Here is a 23592-nt window from a genome sequence, read left to right on the forward strand (position 1 = left end):
TCGAATTGCGGCCACTGATTCTACAGCACGAACATTTAAAATGTGTGTTAGCTATAACGCAATTACATCGCCAACACTTTAAGTGCTGTTTCTAGAGTGCAATTTTTCTATAACACAAGGATGCTCAAGAACACAACCATCATGTTATAGAAGAACTATTTGTGTTCTAAAAGCAGTCTATATCCTGCACAGCCATAACATGACCTCCCAATTTCAGTGCACTGACCGAGAAAGGCAAGCACAGCAAATGCCTTTTTCACATCTCTGCCTACCTGCTTCTCCACTGTCAAGGAAGTATGAACCAGCACTTCAAAGTCTGTTTGTTCAGCAACACTCCCCAGGACCTTCCATTAAGGGTATAAGTCCTGCCCTCATTTGCCTTTACAAAATGCAGCACCGTACATTTATCTCAATTAAACTCCATCTCCAGTCCTTGGCTTAATTGCCCATCAGATCAAGGTCCAGTTATACTCTTGAGTTAATCTTCTTGGCTATCCACTATACCACCAATTTTAGTGTCATCTGCAAACCTCTTACATTCCAAATTATTTATATAAATGACAAAAAGTATTGGATGCAGCATCGATCCTTGAGGCAAACCACTGGTCACAGGACTCCAGTCTGAAAAGCAACCCTCCACCACCATTCTCTGTCTCCTCCTTTTGAGCCAGTTTTGTACCCAAATGGCTAGTTTCCTCTGTATACCATGTGATCTAACCTTGCCAAACGCCTTATTGAAGTCCATATATACCACATCCGCTGCTCTGCTTTCATCAATCTTCTTTGTCACTTCTTCAAAAAACTCAGTCAAGTTAGTGAGACACGATTTCACATGCAAAGGCCATGTTGACTATCCCTGATCAGACCTTGCCTTTCCAAATATATGTAAATTTTCTCCCTCAGAATCCCCTCCAATAATTTATCCACTACTGACGGCAAGCTCACCAGCCTATCATTCTCTGGCTTTTCCCTACCACCTTTCTTAAATAATGGCACCACATTAGCCAAGCTCCAGTCTTCTGGCACCTTCCCCGTAACTACTCAAGAAGAGGCCTAGAAATCACTTCCGTAGCTTTCCACAGAGTTCGAGGGTGATCAGATCCCAGACATTTAGAGTCATAGAGATGTACAGCACGGAAAACAGACCCTTCAGTCCAAGTCATCCATGCTGACCAGATATCCTAACCTAATCTAGTCCCATTTGCCAGCACTTGGCCAATATCCCACTAAACCCTCCCTATTCGTATATCCATTCAAATGCCTTTTAAATGCTGCAATTGTACCAGCCTTTACCACTTCCTCTGGCAGCTTATTCCATAAAAACACCACCCTCTGTATGGAAAATGTTGCGCTTAGGTCCCTTTTATATTTTTCCCCTCTCATCCTAAACCTATGCCCTAGTTCTAGAATACCCCATCCCAGGGAAAAGACTTTGTCTATTTATCCTATCCATGCACCTCATGATTTTATAAACCACTATAACTCACCCCTCAGCCTCTGATGCTCCAGGGAAAACAGTCCCAGCCTTTTCAGCCTCTCCCCTAAAGCTCAAATCTTCCAATCCTGGCAACATCCTTGTAAATCTTTCCTGAACCCTTTCATGTTTCACAACATCCTTCCAATAGGAAGGAGACCAGAACTGGGTGCAATATTCTAAATGTGGCCTAACCAATGTCCTGTACAGCCACAACATGACCTCCCAACCCCAATACTCAATACTCTGACCAATAAAGGAAAGCATACCAAATGCCTTGTTCATTGATCCTATCTACCTGCAATTGTACTTTCAAGGAACTATGGACCTGCATTCCAAGTTGTCTTTGTTCAGCAACATTCTCTAGGACCTTACCATTAAGTGCATAAGTCCTGCTCTGATTTGCTTTTCCAAAATGTTTTTATCCACTTTTACGTGTTTTAAAACATCCAGCACCATCTCTTATGTAAAATGGACACTTTTCAAGATAAACCATTTGTTTCCCCACATTCTCTAGCTTCCATATCCTGCTCCATGTTAAATACTGATGTGAAATAGTCATTTTATACCTCACCCATCGTTTGTTTTCTTCTTTCTTCCTTTGCTTTTGCATAGTCAGTTTTTACAGTTGTTTTTAGTTAACTAGAAACAACTGAACATCAGCTTGACATATTCTGATGGTGAAGCAATTGGTTGTCTGTGGCATTGCACATGGACACTTCTGAAATTATATTTTCTGTAGACCTATTGTGCATGTGGTTTGACATATGGGTTATGTTGTTTGTGTTGAATGTGTTTCATGGCCACTACAAGTGCTTCTTCCAGGCTCACATTCATCTAACTTCACAAGCTGCTTTAAGATTCAAGAAATCCTGTATCCAAAACAAAGTATCACTGGACCCAAAATGTTAACTTTACTTTCTCTCCACAGATGTTGCCAGACCTGCTGAGTTTTCCCAGCAATTTCTGTTTTTGTTTCTGATTTCCAGCATCTGCGTTTTTCTTGAATTTCTCTTTGCTTAATCTTATATTCAAAACCTCTTGTTTTCAGTTAGTAAAACTATAATGTTTTTCATTGTGCTCAAAATTTAAAATTATCCAATATTCTAAATTTAGTCATGTATATAAAACACACACTAAAAGTATTTAAATTATTTGAATTTTGCCAAGTGTTTTTTTCCAGATATCAGGTTGCACAGGTTGCATTGTATTAACAAAATACAAATCGTCCTTGGTAGCACAGAAATAAGTCATATTTTGTGTAGCTTTTTACTTTGTGTTTATCAGGACAAGGTATCTCAAAAGCTGGTTTGCAATGTAAAGGGATGACAACAATTCCTACACTGGCTGAGATTAGCATGAAGGATTCTCCTCAATCTCTGCTTTCCCGAGCTGTGGGGACCCTCAGGTTAAACCACCACCAGTTGTCTGTATCTAAAAAGACAGCACATCAAAGGCAACTAGGAATGGGCAGTAAATGCTGGCCAGCCAGTGACATCCACATCTCTCAAATAAATAAAAACGATTGTCTGTTAAGACTATGGCTATTTTACCTTACTTCTATCTCAAAACCTTGAGCAACAGGTGAAACTGGGTGTTTCATGCCACTACAATGCAGTGGCAAAGTGAATTGTGTTCACCACAAACAGAATTCTCTATCAAGTCAAACAGACGTCCACCCTGTCACATGAATAACTTACGTGGTATCTGAATTTCATGCCAGATATGAAAGCAGATCACGTCAAACAGCATTTCCTTCAGGTATTCACAATAAGCAAAGTATTGACTATAGCTGAAAATGTGTTGCTGGAAAAGCGCAGCAGGTCAGGCAGCATCCAAGGAGCAGGAGAATCGACGTTTCAGGCATGAGCCCTTCTTCCTGAAAAAGGGCTCATGCCCGAAACGTCGATTCTCCTGCTCCTTGGATGCTGCTTGACCTGCTGTGCTTTTCCAGCAACACATTTTCAGCTCTGATCTCCAGCATCTGCAGTCCTCACTTTCTCCTAGGTATTGACTATATCCAATCAGCCCATGCTTGCAAAACTTCAACACAGTATCTAACATCAGATGTGACTCCACAATTAGACAGTTTTTACTAATAAAATTAAGTGTGCAAAAAGTTATGCTAATACTAATCTAAGGTTGTCAGCTGGGCATGAAGTATGGTAGAAGAGTGTACTGAAAGTTATATGTATTAATACACAGACTCCTGTTCTTTGCAAACAGAAAGAACACACACAGATGCTGTGCCTGTTTCAACTAAACAAAATAGGTGACAGACATTCTCTAGTTCATTTGTCACAGTAATGATTTGACTCATAAGAACTAACCTGCCTTATTAAAATTTAACCACTGCACTCCCCATAGAAAAGTCTCGACCAATCAATTTGCTTGTCAAGCAATCAGCATGTTCCTTTCATATTCCTTGCAAATTGATGACTGCAGATGAAAAGCTTCAACAAAATGTATTTTTTTCAACAATTAAATGCAATACAATTTTTCCAACCAACACTGAAAATGCTGTACATTTATAAGATGCTAATACTTATAGGACAGATGTTTGAAAAATATTATACCCATTTTACATGTAAGTAGTGACATGAAAAGAATCTCAGGAAAATTGAGTTTGAGATTGATTATTGTTGTCACATGTCTCGTGATACAATGAAAAGTGTTGTTTTGTGCCCTATACAAGGCAGATTGTACCATTCAGGGTAGCAGAACAGAGTTCAGAATACAGTGTTACAACTGCAGAGAAGGTCCAGAGAGAGAGAGATCAGAAGAAGTTGCCCCTGAATCTACTTGTATATGTATTTAAACTTTAAAATCTTCTGAGTGATGGAAGAGGGTGGAAGAGAGTATAATTGGAGTGGGAGGGGTCTTTGATTATGTTGGTTGCTTTCCTGAGGAAATTATATAAACTGTTTGATTTTATTACTTGAGTAATAACACTTGTAACATGACTTGTAAAATGAAGTAAAAATGTTTAAAGTTGAAAGACATTTCTTAATTTAAAACTGTTCTTATGTATGTGGGAAAGGGAAATTTCTCTTATAATAAAAATAGAACACTACATGTCTTGTTTATAATTAATTCCCTACTGACGAAACTGCAGCAAACTACAGATTTGAAATATGTGATTTCTGAGAAATTGATCTTATTCATACGTTATTAGTAATTGAGATTGGCAATCCTAGTTTTACATTAATTGAGAAAATATCATTGTGATTGTTAAGATATTCAGACATAACATTCCCAAACCTAAAAGATTTTAAACTGTCATATAATAGAAGTATTAGCTTGTAAGCTTAGGTGTATTTTTTGTTATGTTATTTTAGTAATGTAAGAATAAAACCACTTTATACTCACAGCTAATTTTCTGCTTAGAGTAGTAAACAAGAAAATGGATGCTATGATTAGTTGTGAGTAGTAGTAAGTGAGAAAGAGGAAGGAAATAAGTGGTATGCATATGAAAATAGTACATTTTCTACAGAATTTCCTTTTCAAAACCCCCTTTTTATTGCTTTTTTCTTGTTAACCATTTTTTCGTATTCTGTCAAGATGCCTCAATTCTAGTTAGAATACACTAAATTTCCAGACCTCCTCACAGACCAATCCTAATGCTAGTCAAATTGCAAAGATATTGTTTAAACTCTCAGCAGGTGAGGCTCAGAAGCCAGAATTATGTTTTGCATTACATTATCCAATCAAGTAGGTTTCATCCTTTTTCCAATCAACTTTTGGTTAAACAAATAATTTTAAAAATTATATGACAACTATTTTGTCAGATTACCTTTCATTGCGAACCTGAACGACATTCTCGTATTTTTTGCGGAGCTGTATCATTTCCTCTTCAGCCTGGTTAATCAGAGAACTAAGTTTAACAATTTTTATCTTTTGGCCTTCTCTCTTTTCTCCCAATTCTCGAAGAACCTGGTCGATTTTGCATATTGCTCTCCGCAGGCTATCTCTGATGACATGGCTGTTAGAATGCTTTAACTTGTATTTTTGAAGCTGGCTGTGGTAGATATGAGACGAAGTCACACAGTGAACATTGTATACATGTATATTAGAGATTACTAGAGATGTCTGCGGTGATTAACTTACTCATTAAAACCTGACCACAATCTTCAAGACATACAACAGAATGTGATGGGACATGCCTAGATGACTGCAGCTCCAACAACACTTAAGAAACCTGACATTATCCAGGATAAAGCATTGTGCATGATCAGGATTTCAGTCACTACCTTTAACATGCATTCCCTCCACCACCGATGCATAGTGGCAGTGGTGAGTACTATCTTTGGCATCATAACAAAGGTCCTACAATGGCACCTTCTTCACTGTTCACTAAACTGCCAATTTTGGTGGCATCTGCAGACTTATGTAAATCATGCCTCATATATTCTCACCCGAATCATTTATATAAATGACGAAAAGCAGTGGACTCAGTACCGATCCTTGTGGCATACCGCTGGTCACAGGTCTCTCTTGAAAAGCAACCCTCTACCACCATCCGTTGTCTCCTACCTTCAAGCCAATTTTATATCCAATTGGTGGGATCCTCTAGATCCCATTTGATGTAACCGTACTAACCAATCTACTATGTGGAACTTTGTTGAATGCTTTGTTGAAGTCCATATAGACAATGTTTTGCCTCCATCAACCTTTATTGTCACCTCTTCAAAAAAATTAATTTAGTGAAACATGATTTCCCATGCACAAAGCGATGTTGACTACCTTTAATCAGTCCTTGCCTTTCCAAATGCATGTAAATCCTAGCGCTCAGAATTCCCTCCAACTTACTCACCACTAACATGAGGCTCACTGGTCTATAGTTCCAGGGAGCCTTACAGTCTTTTTGTAAAAATTACATCACCTTAGTCAACGTCCAGTCTTCTGGCACTTCACCTATGGCTGATGACACAAATATTTCAGCAAAGGTCCCAACAAATTCTTCCCTAGCTTTCCACAAAGTTCTGGGAAACACATGACCAGCTCCTGGGGATTCATCTTCCTTTATGCATCTTAAGACTTCCAGCAGTTTCTCTTCTGCAAACATTTATTTCCCCAAGTTCCTTAGCTTCTATGTCCCTCTCCACAGTAAATACTGACGTGAAATATTCATTTAAATCTCATCCATCTCCACACACAGACAGCCACATCGACCTTTAAAGTGGTCCTGTTCTCTCCTTGGTTACTCTTTTGTCTATAATGTACTTATCAAAACTATTTGGATTCTCCTTAACTCTATTTGCCAAAGCTAACTCATGTCCCATTTTTGCTCTCCTGATATCCTCTTCAGTATACTCCTACTGCCCTCACACTCCTGTGGGGATTCACGTGTTCCTAGCTGTGTAAATGAAGTGCACAATACTCTGTTTTGAAATTCAAAAAATATATTTTCATTTAACAATTTAACAGACAAAGGCTAATATATGTTCACAGAAATAATTTGTGTCCTTTACCTCTCATGCCATGCACAGAGAGTTTCTATTTGACTTGTAAGTTTACAACTTTGAAAACATTGCATATCAGTATGAAGAAAGACATATGCTTCCTTCTTTTTCTTGTTCTAAAGGTTAAAGAATTAATGACATAACTTCAAGTTCTCCTCACCAACAAATTGTACTAACCAACATTCCTCATGCTGTTGCCATCATCAAAAATGGATTATTTGATTATTAATTGATTATTTATCCTTTTGATAATTATGTGCCTTATTAAATGCAAAATAGCTACTACATTTCACAGCAATTAATTATATGTGAATTCATTTGAGATGCTATTAGATAAAACAAAAAGTGGAAGGTGATTTTTCTTCCTTTAAGTTAGCCATGAAATAGCATGCTAGTCTTTTGGTGGTTCCTTGAAATAAACTTGAACTGTTTTATTTCTTGTAATTCCCAAAAAGAAATACACACATTACTGAAGCACAGTGAATAAATATGTGGTGATAAATATTGAAAATAACTTACTTCTTTCTTTCTCCATACTTATATACAATCTTATCAAAGTTGTAAACTTACAAGTAAAATAGAAACTGTCTGTGCATGGCATGAGAGGTAAAGGGCATAAATTATTTCTGATGAACATATATTAGCCTTTGTCTGTTAAATTGTTAAATGATTTTTTTTTTAGTTTCAATATGGAGTTGTGCACTTCATTTACACAGTACGGTTTCCCATGGTTTAGAATTTTGGATTTACCTATCTTTGAGCAGTGTAGTAGTCCTGAGAATTTCCATTTCGTTCTGTAGAATTTTTATCTTTTCTCGCATTTCTGCAGATATCTGTGCTGCACTTTGTATGAGATTAACATATTTATTTCTTTCATTTTTGATGGTCTGATACACTTTGACAAAATTCTTTAGGCTAGAACACAAAGTAGAACATTAACATTTTCCTTCATTTAAAATGTTACATGAACACTGTAATTATTTTGTAGACATCTGACATAGACAGATCACTGGTCCTATTGCACTTTAACAAATTGCTGGGTCGATTTAAATATACAGGTATACTGAAAAGTATTTGGTCTATTGTTTTGTTTCCAAGAAGACATTAGAAATATTTGATTGAATATGATGGTGACAATCTCCATTTATAGAAAAAAAATTTAGTAGAATACAATAAAACAATATTTGGCCAACACATATTATTGTGCAGCTAGATCATTACCACTGTATTTAATGATTTTTTTTCCCTAGCATAGTTGGTCAATGTTGTATTAAAAATTGGTCCCGATCTTCCAGTAGAAGGTGAGGACTGCAGATGCTGGAGATAAGAGCTGAAAATGTGTTGCTGGAAAAGCACAGCAGGTCAGGCAGCATCCAAGGAACAGGAGAATCGACGTTTCGGGCATGAGCCCTTCTTCAGCAATGAGGAAAGTGTGTCCAGCAGGCTAAGGTAAAAGGTAGTGAGGAGGGACTTGGGGGAGGGGCATTGGAAATGCGATAAGTGGAAGGAGGTCAAGGTGAGGGTGATAGGCTGGAGTGGGGGTGGGAGCGGAGAGGTCAGGAAGAAGATTGCAGGTTAGGAAGGTGGTGCTGAGTTTGAGGGATTTGACTGAGACAAGGTGGGGGGACGGGAACATAGAACATAGAACATAGAAAAATACAGCACAATACAGGCTCTTTGGCTCTCGATGTTGCGCCGATCCAAGCCCACCTAACCTAATGAGGAAATGAGGAAACTGGAGAAATCTCAGTTCATCCCTTGTGGTTGGAGGGTTCCTAGGTGGAAGATGAGGCGCTTTTCCTTCAGCCGTCGTGTTGCTATGGTCTGGCGATGGAGGAGTCCAAGGACCTGCATGTCCTTGGTGGAGTGGGAGGGGGAGTTGAAGTGTTGAGCCACGGTGTGGTTGGGTTGGTTGGTCCGGGTGTCCCAGAGGTGTTCTCTGAAACGTTCCGCAAGTAGGCGGCCTGTCTCCCCAATATAGAGGAGGCCACATCGGGTGGAGTGGATGCAGTAAATGATGTGTGTGGAGGTGCAGGTGAATTTGTGGCGGATATGGAAGGATCCCTTGGGGCCTTGGAGGAAAGTAAAGGGGGAGGTGTGGGCGCAAGTTTTGCATTTCTTGCGCCCCAGATGGCCTCCTTCTTCAAAGACCGCAATTTCCCCTCAGACGTGATCAACGATGCCCTCCACCACATCTCCTCCACTTCCCGCTCCTCCGCCCTTGAGCCCCGCCCCTCCAATCACCACCAGGACAGAACCCCACTGGTCCTCACCTACCACCCCACCAACCTCCACATACTTCGTTTCATCCGTCGTCATTTCCGCCACCTCCAAACAGACCCCACCACCAAGGATATATTTCCCTCCCCTCCCCTATCAGTGTTCTGAAAAGACCACTCCCTACGTGACTCCCTCGTCAGGTCCACACCCCCCACCAACACAACCTCCACTCCTGGCACCTTCCCCTGCAACCGCAAGAAATGCAAAACTTGCGCCCACACCTCCCCCCTTACTTCCCTCCAAGGCCCCAAGGGATACTTCCATATCTGCCACAAATTCACCTGCACCTTCACACACATCATTCATTGCATCCACTGCACCCGATGTGGCCTCCTCTATATTGGGGAGACAGGCCGCCTACTTGTGGAACGTTTCAGAGAACACCTCTGGGACACCCGGACCAACCAACCACCCCGTGGCTCAACACTTCAACTCCAACTCCCACTCCCACTCCACCAAGGACATGCAGGTCCTTGGACTCCTCCATCGCCAGACCATAGCAACACGACGGCTGGAGGAAGAGTGCCTCATCTTCCGCCTAGGAACTTTCCAACCACAAGGGATAAACTCAGATTTCTCCAGTTTCCTCATTTCCCCTCCCCCCACCTTGTCTCAGTCAAATCCCTCGAACTCAGCACCACCTTCCTAACCTGCAATCTTCTTCCTGACTTCTCCGCCCCACCCCCACTCTGGCCTATCACCCTCACCTTGACCTCCTTCCACCTATCACATTTCCAACACCCCTCCCCCAAGTCCCTCCTCCCTACCTTTTACCTTAGCCTGCTGGACACACTTTTCTCATTCCTGAAGCAGGGCTCATGCCCAAAACGTTGATTCTGCTGTTCCTTGGATGCCGCCTGACCTGCTGTGCTTTTCCAGCAACACATTTTCAGCCCAGATCTTCCAGTCCCAATAACTGTGGAATCTATCTCAGCCTTAAATATGCACAAGGATTCTGCCTCCACAGCTTTGTGGGAAGAAATTCCAAAGACTCGTAACCCTCTGAGAGAAGAAATTGTTCCTTATCTCATTCTTGAATTGGCATCCCTTGATTCCAAGACTATGCCCTCTGGACCTAGATTTGCCCATGAGAGGAATCATCGTTTTAGCATTTACCCTGTCAAGCCCCTTAAGATAGATGGATTCTTGATTAGTGGGGTAATTAAGGGTTATGGGAAAGGCATGAAAGTGGACATGAAGTATGTTCGATCAGCCATTCTACTTAATGGTGGAACAGGCTCAAGGTGCTGAATGGTGTCCATCTCTTCCTATTTCTTATGGTCTTATGAAGTTCTTTTAGTCAAATGTTGAGTGTATTTCTCTCTCCATAGACTGTGCCACACCTGCTGAGTATTTCCAATATTATCTTCAATTATTTGTGACTAATGCACATACACAGATATTCATAATAGTTCCAGTTTTTGTGTCTATTACTGAGAGCACGCAGTACTCAACTGCTTGTGATAATTATAGGTATGAATAATTATAGGACATTTATTTTTGTTTATATAGAGGTGTTGCAGAAATATGAAAATTATTGTGTACAAATTATTCTGGAATTTATTTTAAACATACTTGGGTTCAACTGGAAGCTACAAATAAATATATCATTGAATGCAAACTTTGCCAAAATATGAATAAGGTATGAAAAGTGTAAATACTCTTGAATTAGTATAGTGTGCTGTTGAGGTTCACGACAAGGATAGATCATGACTGTGACATGGGGCAACATGGAATGGAGTACAATTTAGGTTGGAAAAGAGAAGAAAGCATTGATAAAAATTGACTTGTACAAAGTAAGATGTTCTTACCTAACCAGCATATGTCTATGCTTCTTTTCAGAATTCTGTAAGGTTAGTTTCTCCTCTTTCAGCTCTTCTATAGTTCGTTCACGCTTATGCTATTTTAAAAACAGTGCAAAATAATAGATTGATCTCTGATATTGTGAACAAACAGCATTTTTTTTTAAAAAAAAGGTTTCTCCTAGTAGTTAATTTGTTTCCCAACTTACATTTTTTCCTGTCTGCATTTCTACCTTTTTAGTTGTTTCCCAATCTATCTCTCTTTTTCTAAAGCTGGTTTTATTCCTTCATCATGTATGATAGCAGGATATTCACTGAGTTATTCACAATTTCCAGAATTTTAACTCCCTGGTTTCAAAAAGCAGTCATCACAAGCAGGAGAGAAGTGACTCTCAAGTGTGTTGTGAGGTCAGTGCCTGGTACCTACCTTGCTTGAGTCACCAGGGTTAAACATAGTCAGAAAAAGTATGATTTTTTAAAAATGTAAGAAGACCTGCTTGACTGTGAGAAGGAACCTGAGATTTTGAGTTCCACACAAATACTTAGGGTTCCCAGAAATTCTTTTCTTCCTTAGCATGGTCTCCCAGCATTCATACAATAAGTTGGGAATATTTACATTAGTGCCTCCCAATTGTCTTTCATGGGAGAGAGTGGTGGAAGAATGAGATCTGGACCTGGAGATTCAAACTTCCTTTAAGTAATGCAGAGGAACATTCTGAAAGAAACTTTTTGAACCTTTTCTGACCTCAGTTCTTCTACCCAAACAAAACTTTTGTTAAAATTATTTTCATGCCACAATTAAGTCATTGGAGACTGATATGAACATTTAAGAAAGCCACCCTGATTTCCAAGCAAATATCACTTTCATCTGCTGGGATGAGTAGATTCAAATGAAGAATCTGATGGAAAACATTGGGGCTTCAAAAGGTTAGACCAGAGAGAACCTTACTGCCCCTCCTTCCGTTGCTGCTTGGTGGAAGGAACATAACCAACTTGTATAAACTGATACCTTCACAGATCTGGGGCTCCAATATTCAATGGTTCTAGAAACATTTAACCCACATTGCAGAATTTGCCCTCTGATTTTATTTTGTCTTGTTATTCATCTTTAAAAGAAGTATAAACTATTTTTTCCCTCTTTTATACACATTATTTTGTATTCATTGCTAAATTTTTTATGTTGCTGTAATGCACATATTTCCTGACATTTTAAAATATAATTTATAAAATGACAATGAGAAATTAGAAATTCAGAAGCACCTGCATATTCATTAGATCCCTTGCTTTCTGATCTTTCTCATCAGACCTGATCTGGGCAAGCCGGGTTAGATTTATAACCTCTTCACGTGCACGTCTTTGTTCTGAGATGAGATTATCTTCTTCAAGCATCCGTTTACGCAATAAATTAACCTCTACCTCCGTCAAAGAAAGCTGCATGTAAAGTTGGCAGTTTAATGGTCATAGTTCAGAAGACAATGAAAGATTTTTTTTAATGAGAATTAAACACTTCAATCTATATTTTTATGAGTTATTAATTCCAACATGGTTCAGCACACACCGTAAATATAAGTTAAAAATTGTGGATGCTGCACATCTGAAATAAAATGAGAAAATGTTGAGAACCTTACTAGGTCTTGCAGCATCTGGGACACAGAAACAGAGTAAACATTTGAGTCTGGTATGACTCTTCTTCAGATTTAAGTGCAGTGTCTGCCAGATATGCACACAGCCCTGCACACTATCACTTTAGCCACTGGTGCTCAGCATGAGTGGTACAGTGAGAGAGAGGAGAGGGACCTCAACCTCAAGTCAGATCACCTTCCTCTCAGGGAGACAAGGTGGTGCCAGTCGGCACCCAGATGGAGGAGGAGCCACACTCAAGACAGAAACTTTCTCTCAGCTCAGTCCAGAGAAGCTTGTCCCTTCCGCCCCCCCACTGCCTATGATGCCCAAGCCTATGAATTCCCAGCCTTCAGAGCAGTGTGACCCAGCATCTAGTTGGGGCATTCTCAGCAGGACTGGACCCTCAAGGCCAAATGCCCCGCAAAGACAATCAGCTAAGTATTCCACCCAACAAGGCCAACTACAGAGCAGACTTCCTTCACTCCAGATGCAGATATCAGGACTATATTTGGATGTAGTGCAAGAAAGAGGAAGAAAAAGAATCTTACTGAAGCCACACAGGTGCACAGGTGATACTTAATTTTAAATAATCCTGCATTTTTGTAAATATACATTCACTTACAGTCTTAAAATGTCTGCCCTAGTTTCTTTATAGGTTTTGGACTCGATTAAGTCACACCCACTTGAAATATGAGCAGCCCAGGCATGAAAGGCATTATAATGACCAAATGTTGTTCATCTCTCACAAGCAACTGACTCCTTGACTGCAGATAATTGAGCAACAGGGAGAGGTTGAATTTAACTGTGTAATGACTTATTGGTGAAAGTGGACTGTAAATCAAGCTTCACTGTTTTCCTGATACATCACAAATAAAATCTGATTAAACCAATAAATTCTCCAATTCTACTTAATTGTCTTATTTCGGTTAAAATAATATGCACAACAGATGTTTTTCCCATAACCAGTAAATAACTATTCATTGGAATTAAACATTTTTAATTAATGGAATAGAAACATGAATTGCTTATTTATAACTTTATAACTTAAACTCTACCCTTTTAAAAATTTCATTAAACATACAAACAGAAACTCAAAGACATGTAAGTCATTAATATTATGGGGGACAAAATCAAAAATCTAGGAAACACATTTCAATAACATCAGTTCAAACTAGAGGCATCAATGAGTTAATTTTTTGTGGGTCCATTCAACTCTTCCAACACTTTGTTGATGACAGAATGTGGATATACCAATTCTCCGTCTTTCATTCACTGGTTGAGAATTTATGCTTTCAATGTCTCTGAAGGGAGTTTTCTCTTTCTTCTCTCAGTGAGGGATTTGAAGAGAGCAGCTTACAGATGAAAGGTGAGGGTGAATAGCTGGCAACTAGGGATTTTCTTTTATTTCTCCACATAGAAAGAAAAAAATGTTTTCATTTTATAGGCTGGATTTATTGTCACTTGCTTAGGAACCAATCAAGAAGTTGTTACAATGCTGAGCTTTTCTGAACACATAATAATTAGTGCCATTTGAAAAGCCAATCAAATGAACATGCCTGGGCAGAATTGCCCTGAATACTCATACAGGCAGTGCCTTTGTGGAAGATCTTCCTCATTGCTCGAATAAGGTACAGTTGCAGACACAACTCACAATGTGTTCCAGTAACTTGTTTTTAAAACTGCAAACAATCTCTTATCCAGCTTTGCTGGTTCAAAGCAGTACCTTCTCCCTTTTCAGTGCACAGCCCGAAAAAAAGTGGTCTTTATCAACAGTGAACATCTAGTTACTGTATATTAAATTTGATGTAAAGTAACAATTTCTCAGTTAAAGAATTTGCTGAATACTTCTTGTGTTCAAGATTATGGTGGAGTAGCCAGGCTGGAAAAGCTCAGCAGGTCTGTCGGCATCTATGAAGAGAAATCAAAGTTAATGTTTCGGGTCCAGTGACCTCTCCTCAAAACTAATAATAACTAGCAAAATGTCAGTTTATATGCAGAATATAGGACTGGGGGAGAGGGTAAGGAGTAAATGATAGGTAGAGATAGAGCCCAGAGAAGAACAATTGGACAGACAAAGGAGTGGATAACACTCTGGCTAGGAGGATGAATAGCTGTTAATGGAGATTGTTAAGGACTAACATTGGGTTATATGTAATAGCAGCCTATGTGGTAAGAAGGACTGGTGTGTCAGGATGATGGCTAAGACATTGGAGAGTTCAAATCCTAAAGTTATTGAACTCAACACTGAGTCCAGAAGGCATTAGGGTCCCCAAGTGGAAAATGAGGTGTTGTTCTTCAAGCTTATGCAGAGCTGAGATAGAGATTATCAACTCCTTTGTCTTTACGCCTTACTCCCAATCCTTCTTCTGCATATAAACCAACATTTTCCCAGCTATCATCATTCTGAGGAATGGTCAGCACCTGAAACGTTAACTCTGATTTCTCTTCATAGATGCTGCCCGACTGCTGAGCTTTTCCAGCAATTTCTGTTTTTGTTTCTGATTCACAGCATCCACAGTTCTTTCAGTCCCAGTGGTTGGAGGCAGCCATGGCAGACAAGGCAGTAAGGACATTCTCCTGGTGTTTGGGGTGGTGACAAAGATCCTCCAGCAATTGGAGGCAGCAACGGCAACAGACTTTTCAAGATGGTGGCACCAGCAAGGCAACGTGGGGGTGGGAGGGGTTGTCATTCTGGAGAGCAGTGGTGAATTGAGACAGTGTATATATAGAATCCCTATAGTGTGGAAACAGGCCTTTTGACCCAACAAGTCCACACCAGTCCTCCGAAGAGTATCCCACCCAGATCAATTCCCCGATTCTACTACTCTACATTTACCCCTTATTAATGCACCTAATGTACACAACCCAAAACACTTTGGGCAATTTAGTATGGCCAATTCAACTAACCAGCACATCTTTGGACTGTGGGATGAAACTGGAGCATCTGGAGGAAACCCACGCTGACACGGAGAATGTGCAAACTCTGCACAGTCACCCAAGGCTGGAATCAAGCCCAGGTCCCTGGTAATGTGAGGCAGCAATGCTAACCACTGAGCCACTGTGCTGCCCATTGTGGACTGGAAGGTTGATGGACTAGAAATAGAAACTTCCAGTCCCATTGTCAGCAAACTGGAAAATGGCTGCCGGCTGGTACGGCGATAAACCGAGGTAACCGCCACCAACTTGTATTGGCGATGGTGTTCAGGAGGATGCATGTGGATCCGCCATTTTTATAGGGTCAATGTGCAGCAGTACGCCTGCGTTTCCTTTAACAGTGGCTGGAAGGGGACAATAAGACCATTCAGTCCATCAAGACTGCAAAAGAAAATTATTAAAGAAAATTGAAAAAAAGTGTCCAGTCAGTTGAGGGTAGTGAGGTCGGGGATAAGATTACAGGGTTGCGAGAGGGCACCGGCAACCAGGATGTTGATTTGAAATGTGTGTATATCAATCCAGCAGCATCTGGAATAAGGTAGGTGAACTTGCAGCATGGGTTGGTCCTGGGATTTTGATGTTGTGGCCATTTCAGAGACATGGCTAGAAGAGGGACAGGAATGGTTGTTGCAGAGTCTGGGATTTAGATGTTTCAGCAAGAACAGAGATGATGGTTAAAAAGTTTTGGGGGGGGGGTGTGGGCATGGTGTGGCACTGTTAATCAAGGGTAGTATTACAGCAGCTGAGAGAATGTTTGAGGACTCATCCACTGAGGTAGTTCGAGCGAGGTCAGAAACAGGAAAGCAGAGGTCACCCTGTTGGGAGTTTTCTACAGGCATCGGAATTGTTCCAGGGATATAGAGGAAACTATAGCAAAGATGATAGGAGCAAGAGTAACAGGGCAGTTGTTATGGTGGACTTTAACTTCCCCAATATTGACTGGGATTACCAGAGTTAAAGTAGTTTAGATGGGTCAGTTTTTGTTCAATGCGTGCAGGAGGCCAACAAGGGGCAATGCCATATTGTATTTGGTACTGGGGAATGAACAGGCCAGGTGTTAGATTTGGAGATAGGTGAGCACTTTGGCGATAGTGACCATAATTTGGCAATGTTTACAATAGCAATGGGCAGGATAGGTATATACCGCAGGAAAGAGGTATAATTGGGTGGTGCAGGGTGGGGGCAGGGGAAAAAGTGGAAGGCAATTATGATGCAATTAGGCAAGGTGTATGATGCATAGGATGGGGAAGGAAACTGCAGGGGATGGACACATTTGAAATGTGGAACTCATTCAAGGAAAAGCTACTGTGGGTCCTTGATAAGTATAAACCTATCACGCAGGGAGGTAGGTTTTGAGAGAGGGAGCCATGGCTTTCTAAAGAAGTTGAAGCTCTTGTCAAGAGGAAGAAGAAGGCTTATGTGAGGATGAGGTGTGAAGGCTCAGATATGGGGCTTGAGAGTTATAAGTTAGCCAGAAAAGATCTAAGAAGAGCCAGGAGAGGACATGAGAAGTTGTTGACCGATAGGATTAAGGAAAACCCTAAGGCCTTCTATAGGTATATCAGGGATAAAAGAATAACTAGAGTAAGAATTAAAGATAGTAGTGGAAAGTTGTGTGTGGAATCTGAGGACATGGGGAAGTGCTTAATGAATACTTTTTGTCAGCATTCACATTGGAAAAGGGCAAGTTAGTGAGAATATGGAGATACAGACTACAAGGTTAGATGGGATTGAGGTTGACAAAGAGGAGGTTTTAGCAATTTTGGGAGATCTGAAAACAGATAAGACCATGGGCCGGATGGGATTTATCCTTGGATTTTCTGGGAAGTCAGGGAGGAGATTGCAGAGCCTTTGGCTTTGATCTTTATGTCATCATTGTTAACAGGAGTAGTGCCAGAAGACTGGAGGATAGCAAATGTTGTTCCCTCGTTAAGAAGGTGAGTAGGGACAACCCTAGTAATCATAGGCCAGTGAGCCTTACTTTGGCTGTGGGGAGGGTGTTGGAAAAGGTTATAAAAGATAGGATTTATAATCATCTGGAAAGGAAAATTTGATTAGGGATAGTCAACACAGTTTTGTGAAGGGTAGGTCATGCCTCACTAACCTTATTGAGTTCTTTGAGAATGTGATAAAACAGCTGGATGAAGGTAAAGCAGTTGATCTGGTGTATGTTGACTTCAGTAAGGTGTTTGATAAGGTTCCACACAGTAGGCTATTGCACAAAATATGGACTTTCGGGATTGAAGGTGAGTTACAGTCATAGAGTCAGAGAGATGTACAGCACGGAAACAGACCCTTCGGTGCAACTTGTCCATGCTGAACAGATATCCCCAACCTAATCTAGTCCCATTTGCCAGCACCCGGCCCATATCCCTCCAAACCATTCCTGTTCATATACCCATGCAGATGCCTTTTAAATGCTGCAATTGTACCAGCCTTCACCACTTCCCCTAGCAACTCATCCATACAGATACCACCCTCTGCATGAAAAAGTTGCCCCTTAGGTCTCTTTTATATCTTTTCCCTCTCACCTTAAACCTATGCCCTCTAGTTCTGGACTCCCCCAACCCAGGGAAGAGACTTTGTTTACTTATCCTATCCATGCTCCTCATGATTTTATAAACCTCTTTAAGGTCACCCCTCAGCCTCTGACGCTCCTGGGAAAACAACCCTAGCCTTTTCAGCCTCTCCCTAAAGCTCAAATCCTCCAATCCTGGCAACATCCCTGTAAATCTTTTCTGAACCCTTTCACGTTTCACAACATCTTTCCAATAGGAAGGAGATCAGAATTGGGCGCAATATTCCAAAAGTGACCTAACCACTGTCCTGTACAGCCACAACATGACCTCCCGACCCTGTTACTCAATACTCTGACCAATAAAGGAAAGCATACCAAATGCCTTCTTCACTGTCCTCTCTACCCGTGACTCCACTTTCAGGGAGCTATGAACCAGCACTCCAAGGTATCTTTGTTCAGCCACACTCCTTTGAACCTTACCATTACGTGTATAAGTCCTGTTAAGATTTGCTTTCCCAAAATGCAACACCTCATATTTATCTAAATTAACTTCCATCAACCACTTCTCAGCCCATTGGCCCATCTGATCAAGATCCCTTTGTAATCTTTGCTGTCCACTACACCTCCAATTTTGGTATCATCTGCAAACTTATCGCTTATGCTCACATCCAAATCATTTATATAAATGATGAAAAGTAGTGGACCCAGCACCGGTCCTTGTGCCACTCCACTGGTCACAGGCCTCCAGTCTGAAAAACAACCCTCCACCAACACCCTCTGTCTCTACCTTTGAGCCAGTTCTGTATCCAAATGGCTAGTTCTTCTTGTATTCCATGAGATCTAACCTTGCTAACCAATCTCCCAATGGGAACCTTGTCGAACGCCTTACTGAAGTCCATATAGATTACATCCACTGCTCTGCCCTCATCAATCCTCTTTGTTACTTGTTTAAAACACTCATTCAAGTTTGTGAGACATGATTTCCCATGCACAAAGCCATGTTAACTATCCCTATTTAGTCCTTGCCTTTCCAAATGCATGTAAATCCTGTCCCTCAGGTTTCCCTCCAACAACTTGCCCACCACCGACATCAGGCTCACTAGTCTGTAGTTCCCTGGCTTGTCCTTACCACCTTTCTTAAACAGTGGCACCACGTTAGCCAACCTCCAGTCTTCTGGCACCTCACCTGTGACTATCGATGATACAAATATTTCAGCAAAGGGCCCAACAATTACTTCCCTACCTTCCCACAGAGTTTTTGGGTACACCAGATCAGGTCCTGGGAAGTTATCCACTTTTATGCGTTTTAAGACATCCAGCACTTCCTCCTCTGTAATATGGACATTTTTCAAGATTGCACCATCTATTTCCCTACATTCTATACCTTCCAGGCCCTTTTCCACAGTAAAAACTGCAAAATACTTGTTTAGTAACTCCCCCTTCTCCTGCGGCTCCACACAAGGTCGCCTTGCTGATCTTTGAGAGGCCCTACTCTCTAGGAGAAAGGGAGGACTGCAGATGCTGGAGATCATAGCTTAAAAATGTGTTGCTGGAAAAGCGCAGCAGGTCAGGCAGCATCAAAGGAGCAGGAGAATCGACGTTTTGGGCATAAGCCCTTCTTCAGGGCATATGCCCTTTCGGGCATAAGCCCTTCTTTCCTGAAGAAGAGCTCTACTCTCTCCCTAGTTACCCTTTTGTCCTTAATATATTTGTAAAAACTCTTTAGATTCTCCTTAATTCTATTTGCCAAAGCTAGTCCCCTTTTTGCCCCCCTGATTTCCCTCTTAAATATACTCCTACTGCCTTTATACTCTTCTAAGGATTTATTCAATATATCTTGTCTATATCTGACATATGCTTACTTCTTTTTCTTAACCAAACCCTCAATTTCTTTAGTCATCCAGCATTCCCTACACCTACCAGCCATTCCTTGCACTGTGGAGAAAGTGAGGACTGCAGATGCTGGAGATCAGAGCTGAAAATATGTTGCTGGAAAAGCACAGCAGGTCAGGCAGCATCCAAGGAACAGGTGAATCGACGTTTCGGGCATCAGCCCTTCTTCAGGAACCTTCTTCCTTGCACCGTAACAGGAATATACTATCTGTGGACTCTCGTTATCTCACTTCTGAAGGCTTCCCATTTTCCAGCCATCTCTTTATCTGCGAACATCTGCCCCCAGTCAGCTTTTGAAAGTTCTTGTCTAATACCATCAAAATCAGCCTTCTTCCAATTTAGAACTTCAACTTATAGATCTGGTCTATCCTTTTCCATCACTATTTTAAAACGAATAGAATTATGGTCACTGGCTCCAAAGTGCTCCCCCATTGACACCTCAGTCACCTGCCCTGCCTTATTTCCCAAGAGAAGGTCAAGTTTTGCACCTTCTCTACTAGGTACATCCACATACTGGATCAGAAACGTTTCTTGTACACACCTAACAAATTCCTTTCTATCTAAACCCTTAACACTATTGCAGTCCAAGTCTATGTTCAGAAAGTTAAAGTCCCCTTCCGTAACCACCCTATTATTCTTACAGATAGCTGAGATCTCCTTACAAATTTGTTTCTTAATTTCCCTCTGACTATTAACGGGTCTACAATAGAATCCCAATGAGGTGATCATCCCTGTCTTATTTCTCAGTTCAACCCAAATAACTTCCCCGGATTTTCGGGAATATCCTCCCTCAGTACAGCTGTAATGCTCTCCCTTATCAAAAACGCCAATCCCTCTCCTCTCTTGCCTCCCTTTCTGTCCTTCCTACAGCATTTGTATCCTGGAACATTAAGCTGCCAGTTCTGTCCATCGCTGAGCCATGTTTCTGTAATTGCTGTGATATTCCAGTCCCATGTTCGTAACAATGCCCTGAGTTCATCTGCCTTTCCTGTTAGGCCTCTTGCATTGAAATAAATGCAGTTTAATTTGTCAGTCCTACCTTGTTCTCTGCTTTGTCCCTGCCTGCCCTGACTTCAGTTCTCAACTGTACCAGTCTCAGATTGACCTCTTTCCTCACTATTTCCCTGAGTCCCACCTCCCCCCCCCCCCCAACCTTACTAGTTTAAATCCTTCCAAGGAGCTCTAGCAGATCTCCCTGCCAGTATATTAGTCCCCTTCCAATTCAGGTGCAATCCATCCTCCTTGTACAAGTCACTTCTACCCCAGAAGAGATTCTAATGATCCAAAAATGTGAATCATTCTCTTATACACCAGCTCTTCAGCCATGCATACATCTGCTCTATCCTCCTATTCCTACCCTCACTAGCTCGCAGCACCAGGAGTAATCCAGATATTACTACTCTCGAAGACCTATTTTTAAAATTCCTGCATAACTCTCTATATTCTCCCTTCAGACTCTCATCCTTTTCCCTTCCTATGTCATTGGTTCCAATGTGTACAATGACTTCCTGCTGGGCCCTCTCCCCTTGAGAACATTCTGCACCCTCTCTGAGATATCTTTGATCCTGGCACCAGGGAGGCAACACACCATTCTGATCTTTTGCTGCTTGCCACAGAATCATCTGTCTGTGCCTTGGACTAGAGCGTCCCCTAACCCAATTGATCTCTTGGGACCCGACGTACCTCTCACTGCATTAGAACCAGTCTCGATACCAGAAACTTGGCTGTTTGTGCTACATTTCCCTGAGAATCTGACACCCCCTACATTTTCCAAAACGGCATACTTGTTTGAAATGGGGATAGCCACAGAGGATTCCTGCACTACCTGCCTACCTCTCTTACCTTTCCTGGCATTTACCCATCTATGTGACTGTATCTGCAACTTCTCTCCCTTCCTATAACTGCCATCCATCACATCCCCTTGCTCTTGTAAATTTCTCATTGCCTCTAACTGTCTCTCTAACTGATCCATTCAATCTTATAGGATTCACAACCAATGGCATTTATTGCAGATCTAATTCTCAGTGACATGTTAACTCTCCCTAAACTCCCACATATGACAAGAAGAGCATATCACTCTGCTAAAGGCCATTTTTGCTTCTTTCAATCTACAGAGCTAGAAAATAGCACTGTCTTATTCCTTTACAAAACCCTGCTCCAGGCTAACTTAATAAATATGGCTTATATTTTTAAGTTTAATCAAGAGACATATCTCAATATAACATATAATCAAGAAAGAACCCACTCTACTCACTACTGCAGACTTACTGTAAGGCCACACTTAAAATATTTACTTATTTGTTTCTGTGCTATGATCTCTCCCAAACAGGTTTCTCCAAGATTAGTTGTGAATTTCACTGTTTGTTAATTTTCCCACACGTACTCCGATGTCCAGCAATGCATGAATTCAAACAGTAAAGGCAGTAACTGTATAGGTTCACTGTATCAGTTAGCAGTATGGGTTCCTTTCTCTCTCTCCTGCACTGCCTGACCATGTGCTTCCTTTGTCTGCTCCTCTCCCTTTTAAAAATGCTGTTGTTTTGATTTTTCTCCAAATTTCCAAAATAATGCAACAGCATATAAAACAGTAATTGGTGCTCCTGGCATTCGAGGAAATCACCTCCAATACCTCAAAAAAGGAGCAGCTTGTTACAGCCAGAAATCTTTCCTGTCCTCCACCTGCAGTTTGGATCAGAAATTGGCTCGCTGAAAGAAGACACAGGGTGGTGGTTGATGGGAAATGTTCACCTGGAGCTCAGTTACCAGTCGCGTGCCGCAAGGATCTATTTTGAGGCCACTGCTGTTCATCATTTTTAAAAATGATCTGGGTGTGGGCATGGAAGGATGGGTCAGCAAATTTGCCAATGACACTAAGGTAAGCAGAGTTGTAGATAGTGCCAAAGGATGTTGTGGATTACAAAGGGACATAGATAAGATACGGAGCTGGCCTAAGAAGTGGCGAAAGAAGTTTAATGCAGAAAAGTGTGAGGTAGTTTACTTCAGAAGAATAACAGGAATGCAGAGTACTGGGCTAATAGTAAAATTCTTGGCAGTGTAGATGAACCGAGAGATTTCGGTGTCCAGGTGCATAAATCCCTGAACATTGCCACCTAGGTTGATAGGATTATTGAGAAGGTGTGTTGGCATTTATTGGTAGGGGGATTGAGTTTCAGAGCCATGAGGTCATGCTTCAGCCGGACAAGACACTGGTAAGGCCAGTCTTGGAGTATTGCGTACAGTTCTGGTCACTGCATTATAGGAAGGATGTTGAAGCTTTGGAAAGGGTTCAGAGGAGATTTACCAGGATGTGGCCTGGTATGGAAGGAAGGTCTTACGAGGAAAGGCTGAGGGAACCGAGGCTGTTATTGTTGGAGAGAAGACGATTGAGAGGTGACTTAATCAAGACGTATAAGATAACCAGAGCAATAGATAGGGTGGACAGTGAGATCCTTTCTCCTCACATGGTGAAAGCTAACACGAGGGGAAATAGCTTTAAATTGAGGGGAGATAGATTTAGTACAAATCTTAAGAGTAGTTTCTTCACTCAGAGAGTAGTAGGAGCATGGAACGGCCTGCCTGCAAAAGTAGTACACTCGTTGATGTTAA

The 23592-nt window shown here is 41.2% G+C and overlaps 1 protein-coding gene across 1 annotated transcript in view; it reads right to left on the reverse strand.

Moving 5' to 3' along the window:
* ccdc146 (coiled-coil domain containing 146) overlaps positions 1–23592 on the reverse strand; it is a 154581-nt gene that overhangs the window by 28034 nt on the left and 102955 nt on the right. The window contains exons 12-15 of the mRNA XM_072562660.1: positions 12279–12449; positions 11028–11116; positions 7687–7851; positions 5268–5492 (exon numbers count right to left, since the gene is read on the reverse strand). Of these exons, the coding sequence (XP_072418761.1) occupies positions 5268–5492; positions 7687–7851; positions 11028–11116; positions 12279–12449 (650 nt within the window). The remainder of the gene's footprint in view (positions 1–5267; positions 5493–7686; positions 7852–11027; positions 11117–12278; positions 12450–23592) is intronic.

The sequence above is a fragment of the Chiloscyllium punctatum genome, chromosome 44 (genome assembly GCF_047496795.1).
Source record: "Chiloscyllium punctatum isolate Juve2018m chromosome 44, sChiPun1.3, whole genome shotgun sequence".
NCBI lineage: Eukaryota > Metazoa > Chordata > Chondrichthyes > Orectolobiformes > Hemiscylliidae > Chiloscyllium > Chiloscyllium punctatum.